Source organism: Catharus ustulatus, chromosome 8 (genome assembly GCF_009819885.2).
Source record: "Catharus ustulatus isolate bCatUst1 chromosome 8, bCatUst1.pri.v2, whole genome shotgun sequence".
Taxonomy (NCBI): domain Eukaryota; kingdom Metazoa; phylum Chordata; class Aves; order Passeriformes; family Turdidae; genus Catharus; species Catharus ustulatus.
Window position 1 is genome coordinate 29,291,405 of NC_046228.1, and position 21,476 is coordinate 29,312,880.

Here is a 21,476-nt window from a genome sequence, read left to right on the forward strand (position 1 = left end):
GTACTGTCTGCTGGCAAATGGAAGCGGTGTTTTTTGAAGTCTTTTAAAATCTTCTCCCTTGACTTTTGACTTCTAAATGATGCGTTACACTCCCTCACTGCTCTGCTAGTATTTGATTAGCCTTTGGGAAATGCCAGCCTGTTTCTGCTTCAATGGCTTTGTTTAAAATCTTGAATTATCTTTCCTAGCTCTCTCAAAAAGCTATTTCCCACCTAATGTGGTTTATTAATCTGCTGCATTACTGGCAAAGCAAACAGAATATTAAGTGGGATACTTCAGCAGCATTTAGCAGTTCAAAATATCTGGGAAATACTTGAAATTGTTCTGAACCATAGCATCTTTTCCTCAGCTGTTTTACTGGAGAATTCAAAAAACTTGGTCTCTGAAAAAAACTCGCAATATCTTAAAGACTGGGATGTGTACCATGACTTCCAGTGGATTGACTATTAGCTTATTAGCTATTTGTACTTTTACTCCAAAATGTAAATGGGGTGGAAGACATTGCTGTGGTTCTAAGTAAAATAGTCCTTTAAGAAATTCTTTTGCTAAGCTACATCCCTGTGGTCAGTTAAGTCTCCTGGAGAAATGATGCGAGGAAATGCAGTCTTGGGGCATAACATAATGCTGTTTGCTTAGAGAAATGTCAGTCTCATAGAAGCCAAGTCTTTCTGTCAGAAACACAGCAAAGGATTTCAGTTACTGCTATATTTACTGGTTGTATCTCTGTCAACTGGTGCAACTCCATACCAGTGCAAATCCATCAAAAACTTCCTGACACTAGGCAGTTCCTCCTGGCCACTCAGGTGACAGCAACACATGACCCATGATTCTAGGGATTTATAGGCAAAATAAAATTCTAGAGGAATACTGAGAAAAAAACTCCACACAAACAACCCATCCAGGAATCAACAATACATTTTTTGGGAGTTAGTTGCTCTGCATGTATCTGTCTACAGCTGGCACATATCAGCACCAAGACTTTGAGAAGTTTCACTCTTTAGGTTGTTCCTCCAGCAAATCACCAACAAACCAAGTGTAATTACAGTTGGTTTAGAGGAGTAAGCATACAGCATATAGTTTGAGTAGTATTTTTCACAATTTTTTGTGAGCTATCAGGAGTTTCCACTAAGCAGTTAAAACAAAAGATGCTTTCATCCTACCTTAGCAATGTGAGTCCATCCCCTCCTGCATCTTCTGTGTTGCATGCCTGTGTAGAGAGGAGAAACAGAATGTACAAGGCTGGATTTCAAATCCAGACCAGTTTGGTCACTGCTCAGCTATTTTTGGAGGATAAACAGCACTTCTGGCTCTTCTAAGCATTTTCAATGTTCTTACAGTCAAGACCTCAGCCCTGCTGAAGGAGCTGGACATGCTAACAGAATCTTAATAGAAAACATAGTAGAAGTCATTCAGGAATCAAAGGCCATCCCCAAAGTTCTGAAACCATCCTGGGTCACAGGTCACTGCAAGAGGACAAATGGTCTCTCAGGATCAAAGGTCACTGAAAGGTCAGAATGGGCTCAAAATGTTGCTGAAAGGTCAGAGGTCATGCAGAACTCAAAGGTCACCCATGTGGTCAGAGGTAACAGGAAAGGTCAAGCAGTCATTTACAGGCATCCAAAGGGTAAGAGGTCATTGAAAACATCATGCATTCCACGTATTCCAGAATTTCCTTTTGCTCAGGGTACCCACAATTTTACACAATAGAAGAGCTGTGATAACCCTGTAATTGATAAATATTACAGCAAATGGAAGATACAAATATAAAACAGCAAGGGCTTGCAGTTGAATACAGGAGATATCTATAAGAAATACCAAAGTAGCCAAAGGGGAAGGATTTTAAAAGTCTGTCCCCAAACCAGCTGGAGATTTTATTTAAGATTAAGCTACAATTTCCCCTTTGAAGGACCACAGTGGTGCTATTTTAAATTTTAGAGATAATGGAGTTTTGAATCAGATCTTATCTTATCTGGACCCCAGATGTTAACCATGTAAAATGTAAACTGGAAAATCTGTTCTAGTTTTGACACCCTTTTCACTTTTTATCCTTGTGATTTTTCCTGCCTCTACTAGAAAAGTAGAGAGTTTCAAATAGTCACCAGATTGTAGTACAGACACAAAAGCGTTATTACAACTACATCCATCATGTGGTTATCACACAGAAGTGAAAAGGCCTTACCCAATCAGAGCTGCCCAGGAGGAGCTTGACATGCTCAAAAAGTGATCAAGTAATCTTGATCAAGCCTCAAGTAACCTTAGAATAATTATCATTGAAATGCAAAACTTCTGGTTTAGTCCCAAGTCAAGGAAACATGCACCAGCTTAATTCCAAGGGATTCAGTATACTAAGCAGGCTGGCAAGCACTGAACTGCCTTGTTAAATAAAGCAAGACCCAAATCTTACATACACACAAAGCGCTTAGTGCCTGCCAAGAGGAATTTCATGCACAGTGCTAAACTGCAGAATTTCCATTCACTTACAAGCCTAATGCTGATTATGCTCACCTGAAAAGGAAGATAATGAGCTCAAGAGCTCTCAGATCAATGGGCTGGCATGTGAGAATGCTCACCTGGAACCCCAAGACTTCTCATTTTGTTTTTTGCTTTCCTGCCCTAATGCATGCACATAAATCCCAATCAAGTTACATTATACATTTCCTCCCTGTAAATAAGAGATTGCATTTTTTCATCCTGTTGCCCAGAAGTTCTACTTCTCACTTTCCAGCATGACAGTGTGCTGGATTTACCAGCGAATAGAGTCTGAGCACTGCAGACACTGGGGCAAGGAAAACTCCTCCTCAGGAACTTCTGAGAGCTCTTCTATCTTGGGTTGTTCTAAATTCATAAACCCAGGAATGTCCCCTGCAAACTCCAGTGAGTCAGTGCATTTCATCCCACCCCATCCAGCTGCTTTATTTTACTCTGGACTTGCTCCAATATTTTCTTAAACATCTAGGGATTTATCCTAGGCCTCCCTTTTCCCCTGTAGTGGCTGCAGCTCCCCTAGGTTAAAGAGTCAGCATAATTTTTGTTCAAACTCCCTCTAGAAAGATCAGCTTCGAATTACTGCATAAGTGTTCACTAGAGCCTCTTGGACAAGAGGCAGTGTTTTCTTCCTGAACTTTACAATACTAGCAAAGAAAACATACTCTCTGTGAAAGTGGCACCCTATGAACATACAGCACACACAGTGTCATTGCTTCTGTCACTGTACCCTAAATACACATCACTGGTTTTTAATCTCACATGGATTTCTGCATAAGAGCTGAGATTTCTCCAGGGATTTTTGCAGTTAGTGTAAGAAATTGCTGTAATTAACAGCTCACTCAAAATTTTAAAATACATCCCTTGCAGCCAAGGAATCTCGAGCCACAGAAAAGAACACATCTGCAAAATAAATATTTTGCATCTGATAAAGACTCAAAAATACAGTGGTTTTTCTTCCTTTCCGTTTTGAAGTCAGGCTTTGGGTCTAAATGTTATTGCTTCTTTCACTAAGGGTTAATCCATTGCAGGATGGTTCACAAAGCTGTTGCATATTGCATTTAACCAAACTACTCTCTGAATAGAGGGTAAAATGTGCTGAAGAAAAGCCATTTCTTTGAAAGTACAATTCTAAGTGGAAAACTGCAATGGAAAAAGGTAATTTCAATCAGCACAGTGCAAAGGCACTTTTTTACAGCATCTACTTATACAAAAACACCAGCTTGCAGCCCCCAAATCATCCTCTTCAGTAGCAAGAGTATTTAAAGATAAGCTAGTACTTTTTAAAAACGCACACCTTCATAAGCTGAAATTTTCCCCATGGTGTTTTGGACATAACACATTAAGTTAGTTCTGCTAAACCTTGCTATGGCAAATATTTTGCTGGCTTCCCATTAAAAGAAAATAATTATAAAACCACTACTGGGAGAGAAGATATAACACCAAGTCTCAAAGAAAGTCTGCACACACTTCTGAATACAGTATCTCAAAATTCATAGCAAAATGAACTGCTGTGAGCCCACCCATATGATAATTCATTAAAACATAACTTTTGGGAGATTACCTGCTACAGCCAGAAAACAGTGGGCTTCTTACAGGTACAGCAAATCTGAATCCATATCTGACTTTTTTTTTTTCACCTATTCTGCAGCTATCTTGGAACTTCCCAGAACCAGGGGCTGGAATTTGCATTCCAAAGAGGAACAGAGCTCAAAAATACATGTATTAATTTTATTCATGCATCTTCTCTGAGTATGCAACAATCCCTAAAAACTTTGGCTTCACTTTTTCAATTATATTTGAGCACCCAGTAGCACTGTTACAGATGTTTAGCTTTATTATGCTCTTTGAAAGCTATTATTATGTTTAATAATAATTTAATAATCTGAGGTCATGTAACATGAAGAAGGTACTAAATAAATTTACAATGGTAATAAATATCTTGCTGTGCTGGTGAACCAGCAAGAAGTTTTGAGTTGAATTGTTTTAGCATGAAAGAAAGTGAGGTATATCTTACAAACGAAACCTATACCTTTACTACTCAACTGAAACATTTTATCTCCATTTTAAGCAGGATGAAAAATTAGTGTGCCATTTGCTGTTGAGAGCTCATCTTCTAAACAGAACCTAGGAGATTTGGAGCAGAGATATTAATGATTTTACCATAAAGGAATAAATTTAATGTTGAAAACCATAAATTTGCCACAGAAAGCTCTATTATAGAAACAAATAACATATATTTAAATTGAAGATATTTAAGTATTCACTATGAAAATTAAGTCTTTAATCTCAAAATTTATTAAAGGATCTTTTGTATAGAATATTTAAAATTGGTAGAGGCAGAAATGTTATGTTTTGACTGGGCCTTTTCTCTCATTCTATGGCCAGAACATATTAGTCCAGTTTTTCTAGAACAGAAATTACCAGCAGCCTGAGATTATTTTAGTTGACAAAAATTTAATAACCTATTGTTAATTCTAGTTTTGTGGACAGTTGATAAAAACTCCCATATGCCTAAATGCTTAAATGTTTATTCTTTTAACAGAAACAGCTACTTTTAACTTGAAAAATTTCACTCAGAGGGCTGATAAAAACCAGGCAATCACTCACTGTTTTCAATTCTTGAAACTGATACTACTGTGAACTCAGCATTTCTCCACACTGAGCTGGGTAATACAGACTAAACTCATAAAAAATGCTTTCCAATTACTCTGATTAAATGTGTTCATAGTAATTTTCCAATTTGTTACTTGTTCTGTTTGCTGCATATTAAAATCTCAGTTTGGAGATGTTACCTTGCTGCTCTGGCCTGGCTCCTTCCTGCCTGCCCCAGCTCAGCCCTGCCCTGCAATGCCACTTCACTCTGGTGTTCAGAAAGCAGCTCCAGAGGGTTGGCTTTGCCCAACAAAAATCAATTCATTGTATCATCCCTGCACCTCCAGCTCTTCACAGGCTTCTACTGAGCAGCTTTCAAGTGTCTACAGCACAATAGCTTGAAAAGAAAACTTGTGCAGGGTGGAAGTGTTTGTCCTGTTCACTCACTGTTGGAGCCAGCCTCCCAGTCAGCTTTCCATCTCCCTCCAATTTCAGCTGACACATGGCCTCAGAGCACACAATTGCTTTGGCTCACTGCCAAAGACCCAGGATTTCTAGCCCTCTTCTTTCAGTCTCTCTCTTTAAAAGATCTTCCTAATGTCTCACCCAGAAGCTTCAGATCTGATTTGCCTTACCATTCTCATTAGCACTGACTTTTTGGGGACAAGGAGCAAAAAGAGGATGCATTTCACTACTGGCATGGGGTTTGTGAGCCAGAAACATGGACTGCAACAGTGGAAGGACTGATTTGATTTGGAACATCATAAGCTAAAGCCTAATTTGGGAATCCTGTAGCTAAATGAAACATTACCCCCATTAGCAATAATTCAGAGCACTTAAGTTTGGGAAAGAAATAGAGAAATGCTTTGGAAACAAATTTCATTGCTTAAAAATAAAAGACCACCAAACACCACAACATGCCAAGTATTTGGGCACGGACACGTGGTACAGAAGAGAGCCTGGACTGGGAGTACCTACCCCACAGCTTTCTCAAGGTATTGTACCATCTGTCAACTTCTCCACCTTTTGAGAAACTCTTAAACCGCCTCTGGAAAAAAATATCTGAGGAAATCCTTTCTGCTGTTCTTCATAAGCTGTGATTAATTACCAAAAGCTTGTGGGAGCCTGGCATTGCTCTCCATGCAGGTAGACACTGCTACCAAATCCCCCTTTTAAAGAGAAGCAGGGTTAACCTGCTGGGCATTTGAAAAACACCTTCATCACCAGACTCACCACCAGCAGGGATATCAATCCTGCCCAGCACACCTGGGATCAGCTTCTGGGTGGCAAGCAGGGGCAAAAAAAGCATGGCTAAGGCCAGCTCCTAGGAAAATTGTAAATTCAAGTTTGGCAGCTACTCCTGTGACTTCTCTACGCAGCAATAAGGACTCAGAGGGGCTATTTCTTATCCTGCAAAAGGAAAAGGCTGCAGCCCTGCACAACCCCTCGTGGAACACAAGCCATTGTTCAGCAGATAAGAGAAAATTAGAACTGCATTCACAGCTATTTGTAACTATTTAAGTTAAATAACAGACAGGGCAGAAGAGAGTCAGTCCCAAATGGTGGTATGTAGGGAAAACCATTCTGCTACATTGAAGATGTGCTTTTAATTAACTTCTATCTGAATTATTATAATTAAAGATTTTACCACAGGTCGTCTTAGCATAATTACCTTCTATTTCCTTGCATAGTGCACATTCCCAGGAAATGGGAATCGAGATTATTTCTCAATTTAAATACTTCCTCAATTATTTTGAAAGTTATTGCCTTTTAATTGTTTTATTATTGTGATTTTCTTTGTGCTTTTTTCATCCTTCTCTGATTCTTACAGGCTCTTACAAGACCTCAGAAATATCTCTCATGTGGTCAGGTGCAATTGTGAGCAGTTAAAAAATTATGGGTTGCATTTTACTGTGTTTGGATCCAGAAAAACAAGTTCATAAAGAGAGTTATAATCTTACTTTTGGACTAGGGAAATAAATGGCTCATTTTTCTCGCTGGTGCTGAACATATGGTATGAATTTTTTTCAGTTTTGTTCTGCAGATTGGTGTCTCCTTTACTGTTGCTTTTGTATGCAGGTCTCAGCAAATGGCCTTGCTGCACATCAGTTCTTGCCATGTGCACTGAATGTAAAAGATTGAGCAGTCATACTGATTTATTTGAAGACTAATTATGCAGATCAGTGCATCCAGTAGTGATTGCTTGGGTTCCTACTAATATTTCCACTGATAATATAAAGACATACTGGAAACTGGCAGTAGGAAAACAGGCCCCTGCTTTCTCTGCACTGCACAGGTACTCTGGGTCACATTTGCCCCGTCAGTGTGAGATTCTCACTGCAGTTTGTTATTAAAACAGAAACACAGAGGTAACTGAAGACAGGATTTTGCCATGGAAGAGGGAGAACAATGCACAAAGGAGAAGGATTTAAGGCAGAGTCTCACCCTCTCTTGTATCAGTTTCTGCCAGCTCTGCAGCAGCTTTTAGCATGCAAGATTTCATTCTAAAATTCCTCTTAACTGTGTCTTCCAGCACAAGGAAAACAAACAGCCATAACCTAAGAATAAATAGGATCATCCATCTTTTCCTTATTCTTATCACTGATGATGCTATCTTTATACTGAAATATTATCCAACCAGAGGCAATCTTTGGAAACCAAAGACACCTTTTGAAGCAGCACCCCTTGAGACAAAGCACCAGCTCAAATGGCATTTGTGCTGGTTCCAGCTTAACAGGCAGTCTCTGGTGCTGACAGCACATCCACAGAGCTATCAGTGGTCAGCCCAGCCAAGAAACCATTGGCAAAGAGTTCCCCACATTCCTGCACCTGTGTGCATCAGGGAAGTACCAGACAGGTGAGGGTGTGGGCTCACCTGTGCAACACAGCATTGCAGGTACTCACCTTCCAGGCACAAGTTTGAATTTAATATTTAAATTCAATATACATGTAGAAAAAAAAAAAAATTAAAGGCATTTAGAAGTTATGACTTTGTAAATCTAGTGCTAGCTAGAGCTTTGATTATACTCTCCCCCCAAAAAAGGCATTTTATATATGACCATCTACAACAATTCAGCCACCTCTGCAGCTACGGCAATAAAATTTTGATAGTAGCTGGTGCTAGTAATCCTATTGTTGCTAAGTAAGGCACCATATGTCTTTCAGTTTTGTCTTTCTATGTTAAGGAAAGCAACAGACAGAGAACTGAGGGACAAAAAACTATTTCCATCCTGCCACTATTTTGACTTAAAAAAAGAAAAGAGATTTTTCCATAAGTCTCCGTTTGGGACTCCAATTCCTCTTTTCTTTCATTAGAATGAAAATTGAGTATCTGGCTGTAACTAGATAAAAATTCAGCATTCTTTCAAACAAACTTTGGGATTTCTGCATTTGAGCTTTCAAAAAAGGCAGAAAAATTTAGTTTATTTAGACTCCTGTTCAGAATAAGACCTTGTTACTGTTGGCTCTTACCAAGAAAGCCTTGAGCACAGGCAGCTTTTGCCAAGAAACACTGAGATTCTTCCTTGTAGAGTAATTCCCAAGCTTTTGGTTGTCTTGTTCCCACAGTGCTTCATTAGCAGCAGAACTTAATAAAATTGGTTGTTTGTGTAAGAACAGTTATTAATAGAGCCCAGGCATGTTTCCACTGCATGCCACACATAAAATGACCCAATGAGTTAACTCGTAGGTGAAGCCTTCCAAGCGGCCATTGAGGTGAACATGGATAAGACAGAATTTTCACTGGGGATTGATTCTGGAGGCACAAATGAGATGCAGATAGATGTAAATCACATTGAAAGTAAGAAGTAGGTCTGGATTTCAAGAATTTTAAATGTTTAGCCCTACAGAGCCTACATTCTACCTGGTGTCACCTCCCATCTTCCTCAGTATGTGCTAGAGGAAATCTGTATTTAGTGCAGTAAATAAAACACAAAAAAATAAAGTGATACGAACTCAAGAGAACTGCTGAGCAAGCCTGTCCCTCCCTGTGCATCCTCTTCCCAGTGTTCCTCCTCATCCAAGTGGGAATATTTACCTGAGATAAGTGTGAACCTCTTTGGCAGCACCCTGTCTTAGTCAAAACTCAAATTTCACTCCACCCTTTCTCCTGCTGAGGAACAAGGCTGGGAGACAGGCTCAAAGTAACAAGTTAGTTACCAGGTTTAATCCTTCCACTCAGCAGCCTGGCTCAAATCTGTCTCCCTGACTTGTGCCAGCAGCTTGCATTGTTCCTCTTCCCTGCTCCCAGAAGCAGCCAGGCTTCCAACACAAACATCCCGGAGCAGCAGAAGCACCAGCGAGTCTCATCTGAGGAAGAGGAGCACAAAGGCTCTGAGGAAGCAGCATCCCTACTCTTTGCTCACCTCTGGGTGATGCACAAGAACCAGTTGTGAGGCAGTTTTCTCCCACAGGATGGGGAAGAAAAGGTACCTGAAGACAAGTGTTTGGCAAGGCAGGAGAAGGAAAGTACAACAAAGGCCTCTCTGTAACAAGCGCTGCAATCCCTAACCAGAGCTGCACAAACTGATGTGGCCCCAGGGATACCCTAAACATCCAGCCACCTGTACTCCAAAGATGCCATGTGCCTACAGAAAAGCCTAGCAATTAGGTATCAACTGTGGGAACATCCTAAAATCAATATAAACTGCAGAAATCAGCAGAAATTATGGCTTGCGTTAAAAAGCTTTGACAATACACTCCACAGTGGAGTAAAATAAGCTGTTATTGGCACATCTCAAAAAAACCACCTTAGAATTCTGTCTTTTGGGATTGCTGGGAGCTGCATGTAATTGGTGCCAAGATGCTTCCACATGCTCACCTGTAAACTTTCTTTTTGGTCCCTGGTGATAGTTTTACCAGGACCTGATAGTGCTATTATCGATCAGCCTTCTCTCAGAAGCTTACATTTAGCCAGCAGAGAAAGACCAGAGGCCTTACTTGACAGGTTCCACAAGAGTCTTTATTTCATACAAAGGGAGTCAAGCAGCATCTCTCTGAGACAAAGGGAAGGCAGTCATATTTATAGGTTCAGGGTCAAACTACAGCCAATAAAAGTTTATACAAGGAACAGCATCCAATCTAAGTGAGAAGTTCTAAAGGTGAACTGACCAATTACACAGACTAATTTCTAACCAATTATCTTTCAAGGTGTTAGAGTGTGACCAAATTCTTAAGGAATTTGGCTCAGCCTTGGTATCTAGGATACCTTATCTATTGTAGCAAGTTCCAGGGGAAGACGGCTTTGGAGGAATTGTATCATCCACACTCACCCATTGGGCTGTCCAGCTGATGGGCAAGGTCTTTTTTCTGAATGTCTGCAGAGACAGTGCAAGCAGTGCTTTCTGCAAAGGAACTGTGGTCACTGCCTGGAAAGAGCTTGTGGAGACAGACAGCTGGAGACATGGCAGCTCTTCAGCTTCTCAAGAGTGACAAGAAGCCAACAAACAATTCTTATTTTATATTCAAATCCAAATGAATCCCATCCCAAAGCACGTGTTTTTAGAATGTTTGAGGAAGATCTCCAGCACACACAGATTTTGAGAATATGTGTTGGCATTCCCTAGGGCAATCGAGGAAATGTAACTTGAGCAGAGCTGGCAGAGAAACCCAGCTCTCTTCAACAGGCAAGCTCACAGAGCAGATAAAAAGAAAAGCTGAGATGGGTAGGAAGAGATTTAAGTTCTGAGACAGAATGTGCACTGTGTTGTGGCAATAAGTGTAAAGTAGATAGCTAATGAAAAAAGGAATCTGGGGAAAAAAAACAAAGAGAATGCAGGGGTGGGGGGAGTGCTGGAAAACTGTCTTCACTCTTTCAGTTAATCCTGACAATATTGTCATAATTTCATTGTTTCCCAATTTTCTTTCTAGTTGAAAAAGCTAAAACTAGCACACAAATTCACAGAGAAATATTGGTGGTTAGGCTGAGGTCAGACAAGCTACTCTGCTTACTTGACCTAATTACAAATATTTTTATAGGGGAACACCAGTACGTATTCAAGAAAAGTAGCACATATAGAGAATTACAAAGAGCAAACAACATGAACCACATGAAAACCATAAGTAAAGGGGTCAGATCTTAAAGGATCTTTGAAACATTTAGAAGCCACAATGGATATATTTGAGCTGTCTTCAGAAGGTCAGTGTCTAAAAGAATAATTGACACACATGAAGTGACATGTTGGTGAAATTCTCACCTTGCCCTGTTTCTCAACATCACTGCCTTTGTTATTTCACCAGTTGTGGGGTGTTTTCTATTGATGATAAAACCACATATCTGAGCCTGCATTAATACAAGTGCAGAAATTTCCTGAGTCTAAGAGCAACAGTGCACAGGGAGTCTCTGTCCTACTCCCCATCCCTTACCCGCTAGACAAGCAAAGCAGACATGAGGCAGAGAGTTTAACAGGAAAACACGTTTTCTCTCCTCCTTTTGAACAAGACAAGAACAATGGGGATTACTTTTTTTAGTTATGAAGTTCTGGACTTAAATCCAATGAGCACAGAGTGATGTTAACCACTAGTCCCGTGAGTTCACCCTCACTACAGCCAGAATGGCAACTATAAAAACACTGTACTTGCACTGACAGCATCATGGTGCTGAGTGCCAAGTGGGAAAACAAATCTCTGAGATTTTGTTCTGCTAGTTGAATGACACACATTATCAGTCCAGTTCTGATAAGAAATTTCATCAAGGACATAATAAATAATTCCCAGAGAGGCCTTATCAAACCTTGCATACAGACACACTCCTTTCCTACTTTAAAGAATTTATTTATATTCCCCACCTAAAAGTAGGCCTGGCTGAACAACTGCCTTTGACCCACAGTGATCAAGCAAAAATCGTGTGGTAAAAGAGCATTGAGTCAGCAAAAGCTTACCAGAGCTACTGAGACAGCAGGCTTGCACTTCAATGCTGCCTTCAGAGGTGAAGGAGAAGACTCAGAAAAACCTCGGCAGAGATAAGGGAATTCAGGAATAATCTGATTTCTCCAAGGGGAAAAAAGCCTCGGTCCTTAAAACTAATGACTCTTGCAGTTACTTTGATGGCATCAAAGACTGAAAAACATCAAATCTAGTGGCAGCAGAGAGAATCCATCCCTGTGCTATCACTACATTCCACAGAAGAATTTAACCAGCTGGTGAAGAAAAACTTGAAAAGGGATATGAAAACATAATATTAAAAAACGCATATATCATATTGAACCATTAATTCAACTCATTCTGCAGCGTGCCTGTGTCTGCCAGTGCTGCAGTTAATAGAGAGCACATGGAATTCAAAATGCAATTAAGTCTTGGGAGAAGCACAGTTGGAGGCTGTGGCAGTTTCTATGGCAACCTGAAAGGCTCAAGACTAGTAACAGGAGATTAACTTTAAAGGCAAGATAAGTACATAAATACAGCTCTCGTTTACCATTTTCTCTGCTTCCAAATGGGCCATGTATTTTCAATTTAAACAATGCAGAAATGCAGTCAAATGTCCCACTTGCTATTAACTAGGGCAAAAATAGCCTTTGAAAACATCCTACTATAAAAATTCTGACAATTCCAGAATTGGGTAGTCATCTAAACTCCACTAATTAATTCAATCAAAATGGAAAGCACTAGGCTTGAATGCTGCCAGGAGATTAGAATGAGGCTTCAGGATAGAGAGAGAACATGACAGCCATAATGAGAGTTTGCTGATGTCAACACACTGCACACTTATGAACAAATCCTCTTGACATGTTTTTCTGGATTACGCCTCAGATCAGGTTTTAAGTCTCCAAAAGTGCAAGGGCAAGATTAGGAAAAAAAAATTTAAGTACTACAGACTTTTTTCTTTCCTTTAAAATATTCTCTTCAGTAAGAAAGAATATATCAAAGAAACCTCATCCAATATTTTTCCTGGCACTTTGGAGCTTTTATTCATAGCTGTGACTGCAGCCACCTTCTGAACTCTTGCCCACCTTACTTATAAATAATTAAAAATAGGTGCACTAAAGAGAGGCCACATCCCTAGTGCAGTCAGTTGCTCTGAACTTATTTTACTTCATCATTTAAAAACAACTGGTACATCCATAACATACTGAGGAACATGGATGTATGCAGTGTGGTGAGAACAATACCAGAAGAACTGAAAGCAATTACATTAGCTAAATTAGCAGTTTAATTAGCAGCCACATTAGCAAAATAGCCAGTCCAATGTGATTTAACCCTCTCCTGAGTAACACAGACCTCACACTGGCACCTCTGCACAGCTTCCATTAAGCATCAGTTTCTGGTAAGATAAATAGCACTACCCCTACTACACTATTATTTGGTGAATTAACCCAATGCATGGTTAATTCACAAGGTGTTCCAAGGATTACTGTGGAATAACACAAGTTCCTTGGGCTGACTCGACCATGCCTTCAAACCCTCATGCAGTTCTACCTGCACAGTGAGCATTTTTAGTTGGAATTTGTTGACTTGTTGTCTATTTGAGAAAAGAATGTAGATACCCTGTGAAAACGTCAGAAAGTCACTGTTATGTAATTCAAATATGCATTCCACCTCACTGAAGAAATTCCAACCTGCCCATGATAATATCTAAGCACTACCTAGAGTGGTGAAATTGGCATAGCAATATTAAAGGCTATGGTCTTGGAGGTCTTTTCCAAACTTAATGATTCTGTGACTCTGTTCACAGTGGAACCTGTGGTCTGCTTCTGCTGTGGTGGGAATTTCCCTGTTGGGCGTGCAGAGCAGAAGAAAGCCATAATCTGTTATTTTTTGTCAAGAGAAGGCTTTGGGGTGACCTAATTATGGCCATCCAGTACCTGAAGGGAGCTCACAAAAGAGACAGAGAGACAAGAGCATGATAGGACAGAAGGGGGAATGGCTTCAAGCTGAAAGAGAACAGGTTTCCATTGTTAGGGCAAGAAAACCAAAACAAAACCCCAAAACCGAAACAAAAACTACTCTACAGCAAGACCTGCAGAACCAGCCTGAGATGTGTTGAAGTAAGGAAAAAATTTTGCCATCTCTCTCTACAAGGACCAATATACATCTCCTCCATCAGTATAAAACCTAATTTACTGGTAGGTGACCTCTTGTTTCAGTGCCATTTTAGACCAAGAATCAATAGTTTATAAAAGTGTGAAGTGAGCTGGAGTTGTGAAAATTTCCTCCCATTGATTTCAGTTTAACAAGGAACAGGAAATAAAAATCTCTCTAAATAAAAAATAAGGTACATCCCCAATGCCAAGCATTTGTTCTACTTCATCACATCAGTGTTTTCAAAGAGGTATATTGTTGGAGTGTATAAAATAGAAGCCCCTCTGAGTCCCTCAGAGAGAGAAAAGAGTGCAGGGATTGAATTAAAGCTTTTAGAGAAATTAAAATATATTAAACCACAGAGACATGTAGTAGAAGTGTAAGTTTTAGTGTTAAGTAAGAATATGCTTTAAGTGCCTTAAAAAAGCAAAAAGTCCTAAAATCTAGTTTAAAGTTCAAGCCTAGTTAAAAGTTCAGTAACTCAGCCCCAGACATAACAAAAACATAGTAAGAACATTGCTTGCATTTCTAGATAGAACAGACAGAACCATTTATGTGAATAAATAGAACTATGTGCATAAATTGTGTAAAAACTGACACTACTTTCATACTTTAGAATTAAGATTCCAATAGGTGTAGAAAGAATGTTCTGGATTCGTGTTTTTAGGTCATTGGATGATTTATGAATAAAAACTCCTGTATTGTGGTGAGAGACACCACCACCACCATCTCCATCCAGAGAAGAAGAAGAAATGACAGGGAGCTGCTGCTTCTAGTCAGGACTCTATGCCAGAAAGCTTTTAGCACAGACTTTAATATTCTGAACTCTTTGCCTTCGAGACTGATGTACCTCTACAATAAACAACTTTACAGCAACCAACAACTGCTCTTGTCTCCTTGAAGACCCAGACCCCTAAAAACTCAACAGTATATAATACTCTTTCAAGAAAAAGGATTTGTAGAGGAGGCAAAAGGGAATAAGAAAAAGAGAATACCTAAAGACCTTGTTTCCAGAATTAATATTTTGTTCAGAGTAGAAAAGCTACAACAGGGTGAGATGAGGACAGCACGCTCCACTTCTTCATTGAATTAATTTTCAAAGAATTAATTTTTCCTTCTGTTTTCCATTACTTTCAAATTTTTCCTCCCTTTCAACTAATTGAAAAGCCACAATTGAAGAGTATGCAGGGACAACAGCAACCCTTCCACTCTGAAGTTCATTTCAACTAAAAAGAAACCCAAGGCTATACAAAAAAATTCAAAGAAGGAAAGATTACATACTGTTGAACCCATTAAGTGGGAAGAAGTTGAAGAGATCCATCATTCTGTTCAGTGTTCTTAGGAGCTGACCTGTCTCATAATTGAAGTTACCATATCACACTTTGAAGAGTTTCTTTTCTCTTTCTGGAGTGGTTGTGGCAGTGCCAAGCTCCTCAGGAGAGACAGCTCAATAAGAATATAAAAAATGCTGCCCTCCTTAGCTGCACATAAAGGTATTTTGTTTTTTTCTTTGATTTTCACTCAATATGAAGTTCTCTATTTTAAAGAAGCAAAGTAAGTTTCACTGGAGGAAAGCATAAGAATAACTTTGAAATGTTTGTCTCAGGTAACAATTCTCAGCAAAGCGTTTAAAAACATAAATCAGAGCGAAGCTTTGCAAAAGTTATTTGTGTGGGGGCTTTGGTTGGGGTTTTTTGGGGATTTTGGTTTGTTGCTTGGTTTGGGTTTTTTTCTAAATCATGGTTTAGCAGATCCCTAAGCACACTTCTCAGGAACAGTGTATCTGTGAGTTTTAAGCATACAAATGAATTATCTCCCTGTTTTGCTATAATTAAGCCAACTGACCTCATAAAGAATGACAATTACGTGGATCTGGATTTGCTGTAGACATTGGAAACAAAGAGACTTTATAAGGAATGGCATTTTCATGGATCTGACTTTAGATTTCATCTTAAGATGAAATCTAAGAGACACTTATGCTCTCTCTGGTCAGAAAGTGCAAAGACTGTTACCATGTGAATAAGAGAATGAGAAACACCGAGAAAGAGGTCAAAAGTGTTAGCTGCTGCTCCTGACACATCCAGAAGGAGATTTTGGTAAAATACACAAATTATTGGGGAAAGAAAGGCTCAGCTCACTGGTTATCTAGAATACAGCAATTTACAGGTCTATAAACAGCAGTTTTCACAAGTTCCTTAGGCCTTTAACATAAGCCATGCCTTGTGGTCACAAAAGTTAATTAAACAGATACAGCTCTTTACTATTCTGCAGCCCATTGAATACTGGTTTTAAACATAGTTTGCCTTCTCCCACCCTCCACCCCAACCAGCATTTTGTTTAAACTTTGAAGGCATCATGGAATATAAATGATCAGCAAAATAGACAGGAATTAGACTAAACATTAACTACATCAAAGCAAGAGCTAGAAGACAAGAAAAGCAGTAGATCAGATATTTAAACAAGGAAATATTTAGTTCATCCATTATTTCTTGCAATTAAGTGGTAGGTTGCTTCCTATACTTTCCTAGAGAAAATATGCAAAAGACAAACATATTTTTATAGCTACTGTATAGTTTTGAGTTACAGTGTGCTCCCTGTATCTAAATCCAGCTCCCTCTCTATTATTGCTACATGGTCCTCTTATATTGACCTAGGAAAAGCTATCCACGGAATTCCCAGAGAGTCTGGAAATAAAATTAGAAATCAAGGAACTAAAAACATCAAAGGAGTAAAGAGTTCTAAATCACAATTTCTTCACTTGATCTCCACTACAACTCTATGAAAATACTAAAGATATTGCATAAATCAGTAATAGACCAAAATGTTTCTTTTTTCCTTTAGAGTACAGTAATTTCACTATTATAAGCCGCACCATTTTGACTAAAATTTTGATCCGAACCCAAAGTGCGGCTTCTAATCAGGTGCGGCTTATATATGGACAAAGAATGAAAAGTTGCTGGTTTAGTTTGGAAGACAGGTGTCTGCTGAGAAAGGCAGGAACTTCTCTTTGAAATGGAGAATGTAAACCCCTCCCTCCAAATTATTATGATTTTGAAATCAAGGGCCTTTCAGGCAAAAATATGGGAATTAGGAATAACAGTTCTTTTCTAGGGAAATTAAAATAGAAATACAGTACTACAAAGAAACAAACCCCAAACCCTGACAAAGTCAGAGTACAATCTGACACCCCGTCAGGCAGGGTGTTGGTAGCAGTCCCATTAAATGGTGGCTGCATCCTCCTGCAGTGACAGATGTGGCTCAGTTGGAGCAGTGCTCCTGTACAAGGTGCAGTTTCCCTCCGGAGCTCCAGTGGTGATGTGGAGAAATCCGGTTTTCCTCTGGAGTCCAGTGGAGAAAGGGGCTCCCTTAGTGTCCCAAAGCCTCTGTTTTTATCTTGGTAAGAAATGTTGGGCTCTCCCCCCTGGCTGGAGCAACTTCCAATGGGATGCAGTAATTTTATCAGTCCCACAGTGGGACTCAATGGGCCATTAGCAGAAAATGACTTGCTGGAGGAAGGATGGGTTGTGAAAAGATAAAGAACAATGCCCTGCCTGGTTTCAATGGATGGCCCATTAGCAGAATATCTCCTGCAGAGATAAGGATCACTGCCCCCACCCTCAACAGATGGTGATAGAATAGATACCTTTTATCACACTCTGTATTGTAGTGTGTGCCTTATAATCAGGTGCGGCTTATATATGGACAAGGAATGAAAAGTTGCCAACACCCAGAGATGAGGTTTATACTTAGTGCGGCTTATAATCGTGAAATTACTGTATTTTTTTTTTCCCCTTTAATATCGTCCTATTCGTCTTAATGTCTTTGGTAAAGGACAAAAGAACCCACAAAAATCCTAAAGCTACAGACCTTAGGGCCTGTAAAGGATGTGCTGTGACATCTTCTGTCGTCCTCTGCTCAGACCTCTACTCGCACAGCTTTACCACTGCCCTGCCTGCAGGGTTTGCACAGGATCAGCCTTTCCCTGACCCCAGCCCCTCTCCTGCCTGTGCCAGGCAGAAGTCCCAGCACTGCCCATCTTGGCAAACATCAGCCTGTCTTGGCCCTCTCATGAGCAAGAAAGAGTAGAGGGAAGCTTTAAGCTGTAGAAGATCTGGCTCCCTGCTCTGCCCAGCTTCCCAAGGCTACAAACAACCCAAAAGCTGAGCTCCAGGGGCTGCTCTCACATACAGCCAGTGGCTCCAGCAGCTCCCAGGCAAAGTTCCAGCTGCATACTGGAACCAACAGCAGATGAAACCAGCAACCCCTCAAGTATTTCCTTGTCCTAGCAGCTTCCAGAAAAACTCAGTCCTGAACAGCATTCTTTGCAAAACCATGTCCAGGCACAGCTGACTACCCCAGCCCTTGGCAGAACAGCCCAAGGCCCACACTATAATTCCTTCACCAGCCAGAATCGTTGTAAGCACATCCACAGACCCCGGGAACAGGGAAACCTTTCACTAAAGTAGATGGTCAGTGAAAATACAAAGGTCAGGATTAAAGTTGCTGGCAGAACTTCAGCTTCAAGCATCCATCTAAATTACCAGCAATAGAAGCTAACCCAACTGCAGTAATATTTCCTTAAATTGCAAATAGCTTTGGAATACTTTTTTCACTTATTCCTCCCCAGTTTCTTGCCACAATTATTTTTCAAAAGATGTATCAGTAAATCAAAGCAACTTGGCCATAACTTTTCTAACCACAGACCTCAGGGAACAGGTATAGCACACAACTTCACCATACATTTCCTTTTGTTTCTCATATTTTTTGGCTCAATTGCAATGTATTTTACTACAGGAATATTTCATCCTTTTTCTTCTAGTAACAGAATAAAAAGGAGCCCAGCATTTGATAGTTCTAGAAACTATCTAGCAAAAATGCTGACTCATGAACATGCATTTCCATTTTTACTTGAAACACATAAATTAAACATTTATGTGAGAGAGACTCCACTCTACAGGAAAAAACCAAATACAGTAATTTCACGAATACAAGCCGCACCAATTTGACCAAAATTTTGGTGGAAACCCGGAAGTGCGGCTAATATTCCGGGGCGGCTAATCTATTAACAAAATTCTAAAAGCTGCCAACACGGAAGTGAGAGCCCGCGGCAGCCCCAAGCCAAGCTGGAGCCCGGCCGGCCCCGGCAGAGGTGGGAAAGCCTGGCAGAGGCGGGGCCAGCAGTGTCGGGGGCGGGCGGCAGAGCCTGAGCCAGCAGGGCGGGGGAGCCCGGGAGAACTGGGGCTAGCAGCGCAGGGGAGCATGGCAGAAGCAGGAAGGCCGGCGGGTGGGGCTGCCTGGCAGCGGGGGAAGCCCAGCATAATCGGGGCCAGCAGCGTGGGGGAACCCGGCGGTGCGGGGGCCTGCAGTGCCGGCCAGGGCGAGGAAACGCGGCGGCGGTGCAGACGGGAGGGGGCGGCCGGCGAGCCTGGTGGCGGCGGCGGCAGCCCTGCCGGCGGGGCGAGCGAAAGCGGCGCTCGCGAAAGCGCCGCCGCGAGCCGCGAACCGCGAGCCGCGAGCCGCGAGCCGCGAGCCGCGAACCGCGAGCCGCGAACCGCGAGCCGCGAAAGCGCCGCCGCGAACCGCGAGCCGCGAAAGCGCCGCCGCGAACCGCGAGCCGCGAGCCGCGAACCGCGAGCCGCGAGCCGCGAAAGCGCCGCCGCGAGCCGCGAACCGCGAGCCGCGAACCGCGAGCCGCGAGCCGCGAACCGCGAGCCGCGAACCGCGAGCCGCGAACCGCGAGCCGCGAACCGCGAACCGCGAGCCGCGAAAGCGCCGCCGCGAGCCGCGAGCCGCGAAAGCGCCGCCGCGAACCGCGAGCCGCGAGCCGCGAGCCGCGAAAGCGCCGCCGCGAGCCGCGAACCGCGAGCCGCGAGCCGCGAAAGCGCCGCGGGGCGGGCGCGGCGCTCGCGAGGCGCGGCGCGGGGCGAGCGAAAGCGGCAGCGGGGCGGACGGCGAGCCCGGCGGCGGCAGCCCGCTGGCAGGGCGAGCGAACGCGGCAGCGGGGCGGTGCTGACGGGAGAGGGGGGCCAGCGAGCCCGGCGGCGGCGGCAGCACCACCCGGCCAGCCCCGCCGAGCCGTGGCGCTGAGCTGGGCCACCCGGCCCCGTCGGCAACCATGAGCGGGCCGAGCCTGCCTGGCCCCGCCCCGAGCCAGTAAAGCCCGCTATGCCGCGATCCTGTTACTAATTGGCCAATTTGTGAAAGCTGCGCACGGATTCTCGCGACGAACGAAAGTGCGGCTAATATTCGGGGTGCGGCTTATCTATTGACAAAGACAGCAACATTGTCGAGGCACCGGGGGTGCGGCTTATAATCCGTGCGGCTTGTATTCGTGAAACTACTGTAAACTGGGAGAGAGGGGAACTGCACTAGGTTCTAACACGCTAATATCCTTCCAAGATTCAGCCCAGCCTTTCCACACGCGAGGTGATAAGTGCTGGCTCTATTCTTCTCTCAATTGGTGTTGTTTAAGTGCTTAAGGATGTTTGCTTACTTGCCAGAGTAGGCGAAATAAACTAATTAAAGAGGAACAAAGCGGTCTAGGAACGGGCGGCTGTGGGAGAGGCAGTGTGAGAAGAAACTGTGCGTTCAGAATATGCCTATTAAATTCACTGTGGCACAGCTCTGTAACTAACTACAGTTAAATGATCTACAATTAACTACTGCTTTTTAAAAACCCTTGGATATTCTTATTTTGCCTATTTTTTTTTACAGTGAATATTTTTTCAGGTTTTTATTTTACTCCACATTTCTTTTCTCTCTTTCTGACAACATTTCTCACTTTCAACCCTAGACTTGCATGAAAAGAAAAGTCACTAAGGGCTTAAAATAATGTCTTCCATCTCCCCTACTTTTATAACCAAAGATAAGTCAAAACCCTGAAATATTTGATGCTTATATATCACAAGCCTTTCAGTACCAATACATTTTATTTCCCAAGGGATGGTTTTCCTATCAAAGACTTTTTTTTATTTGAGAAGTTTTTAACATCAGCAAACAAATCATATCAGCCCTGTTCACCAAAGAGAAGGAACACAAGTCATAAGAGATTTTATTGGCAGTCCTGCTCAGTTAAGGACGGTGACACAAGCATAAAATAAAAAAGGCTTGGATTTCATGATGGTTTGGAGGTGAGTTCACACTTCATACCTCTCTGATATCAATTAATTATCTGAGGAAGGAACAGGCTGATGCTCCGATACACTACAAAAATAGAAATGTAATACCTAATTTTAAGATACGTTCTCAGAACATATTAAAAGGTTATGTTCAAACAAAGGAACAGCTCAGGAGTGAGAGAGCAATGCTGACACCACGTGGAAGAAAATGCTGTTGGCTCCTTCCTCTACTACTCACTTGAGATGCCTGAATATCTTAGATTT

General features: G+C 41.8%; 1 protein-coding gene across 8 annotated transcripts in view; it reads right to left on the reverse strand.

Annotated features, from left to right (window-relative positions):
* FAM13C (family with sequence similarity 13 member C) overlaps positions 1–21,476 on the reverse strand; it is a 120,364-nt gene that overhangs the window by 84,030 nt on the left and 14,858 nt on the right. For all 8 annotated transcript variants that reach the window (XM_033066541.2, XM_033066540.2, XM_033066542.2 and 5 more), the window contains exon 6: positions 1,161–1,207. In XM_033066541.2, the coding sequence (XP_032922432.1) occupies positions 1,161–1,207 (47 nt within the window). The remainder of the gene's footprint in view (positions 1–1,160; positions 1,208–21,476) is intronic.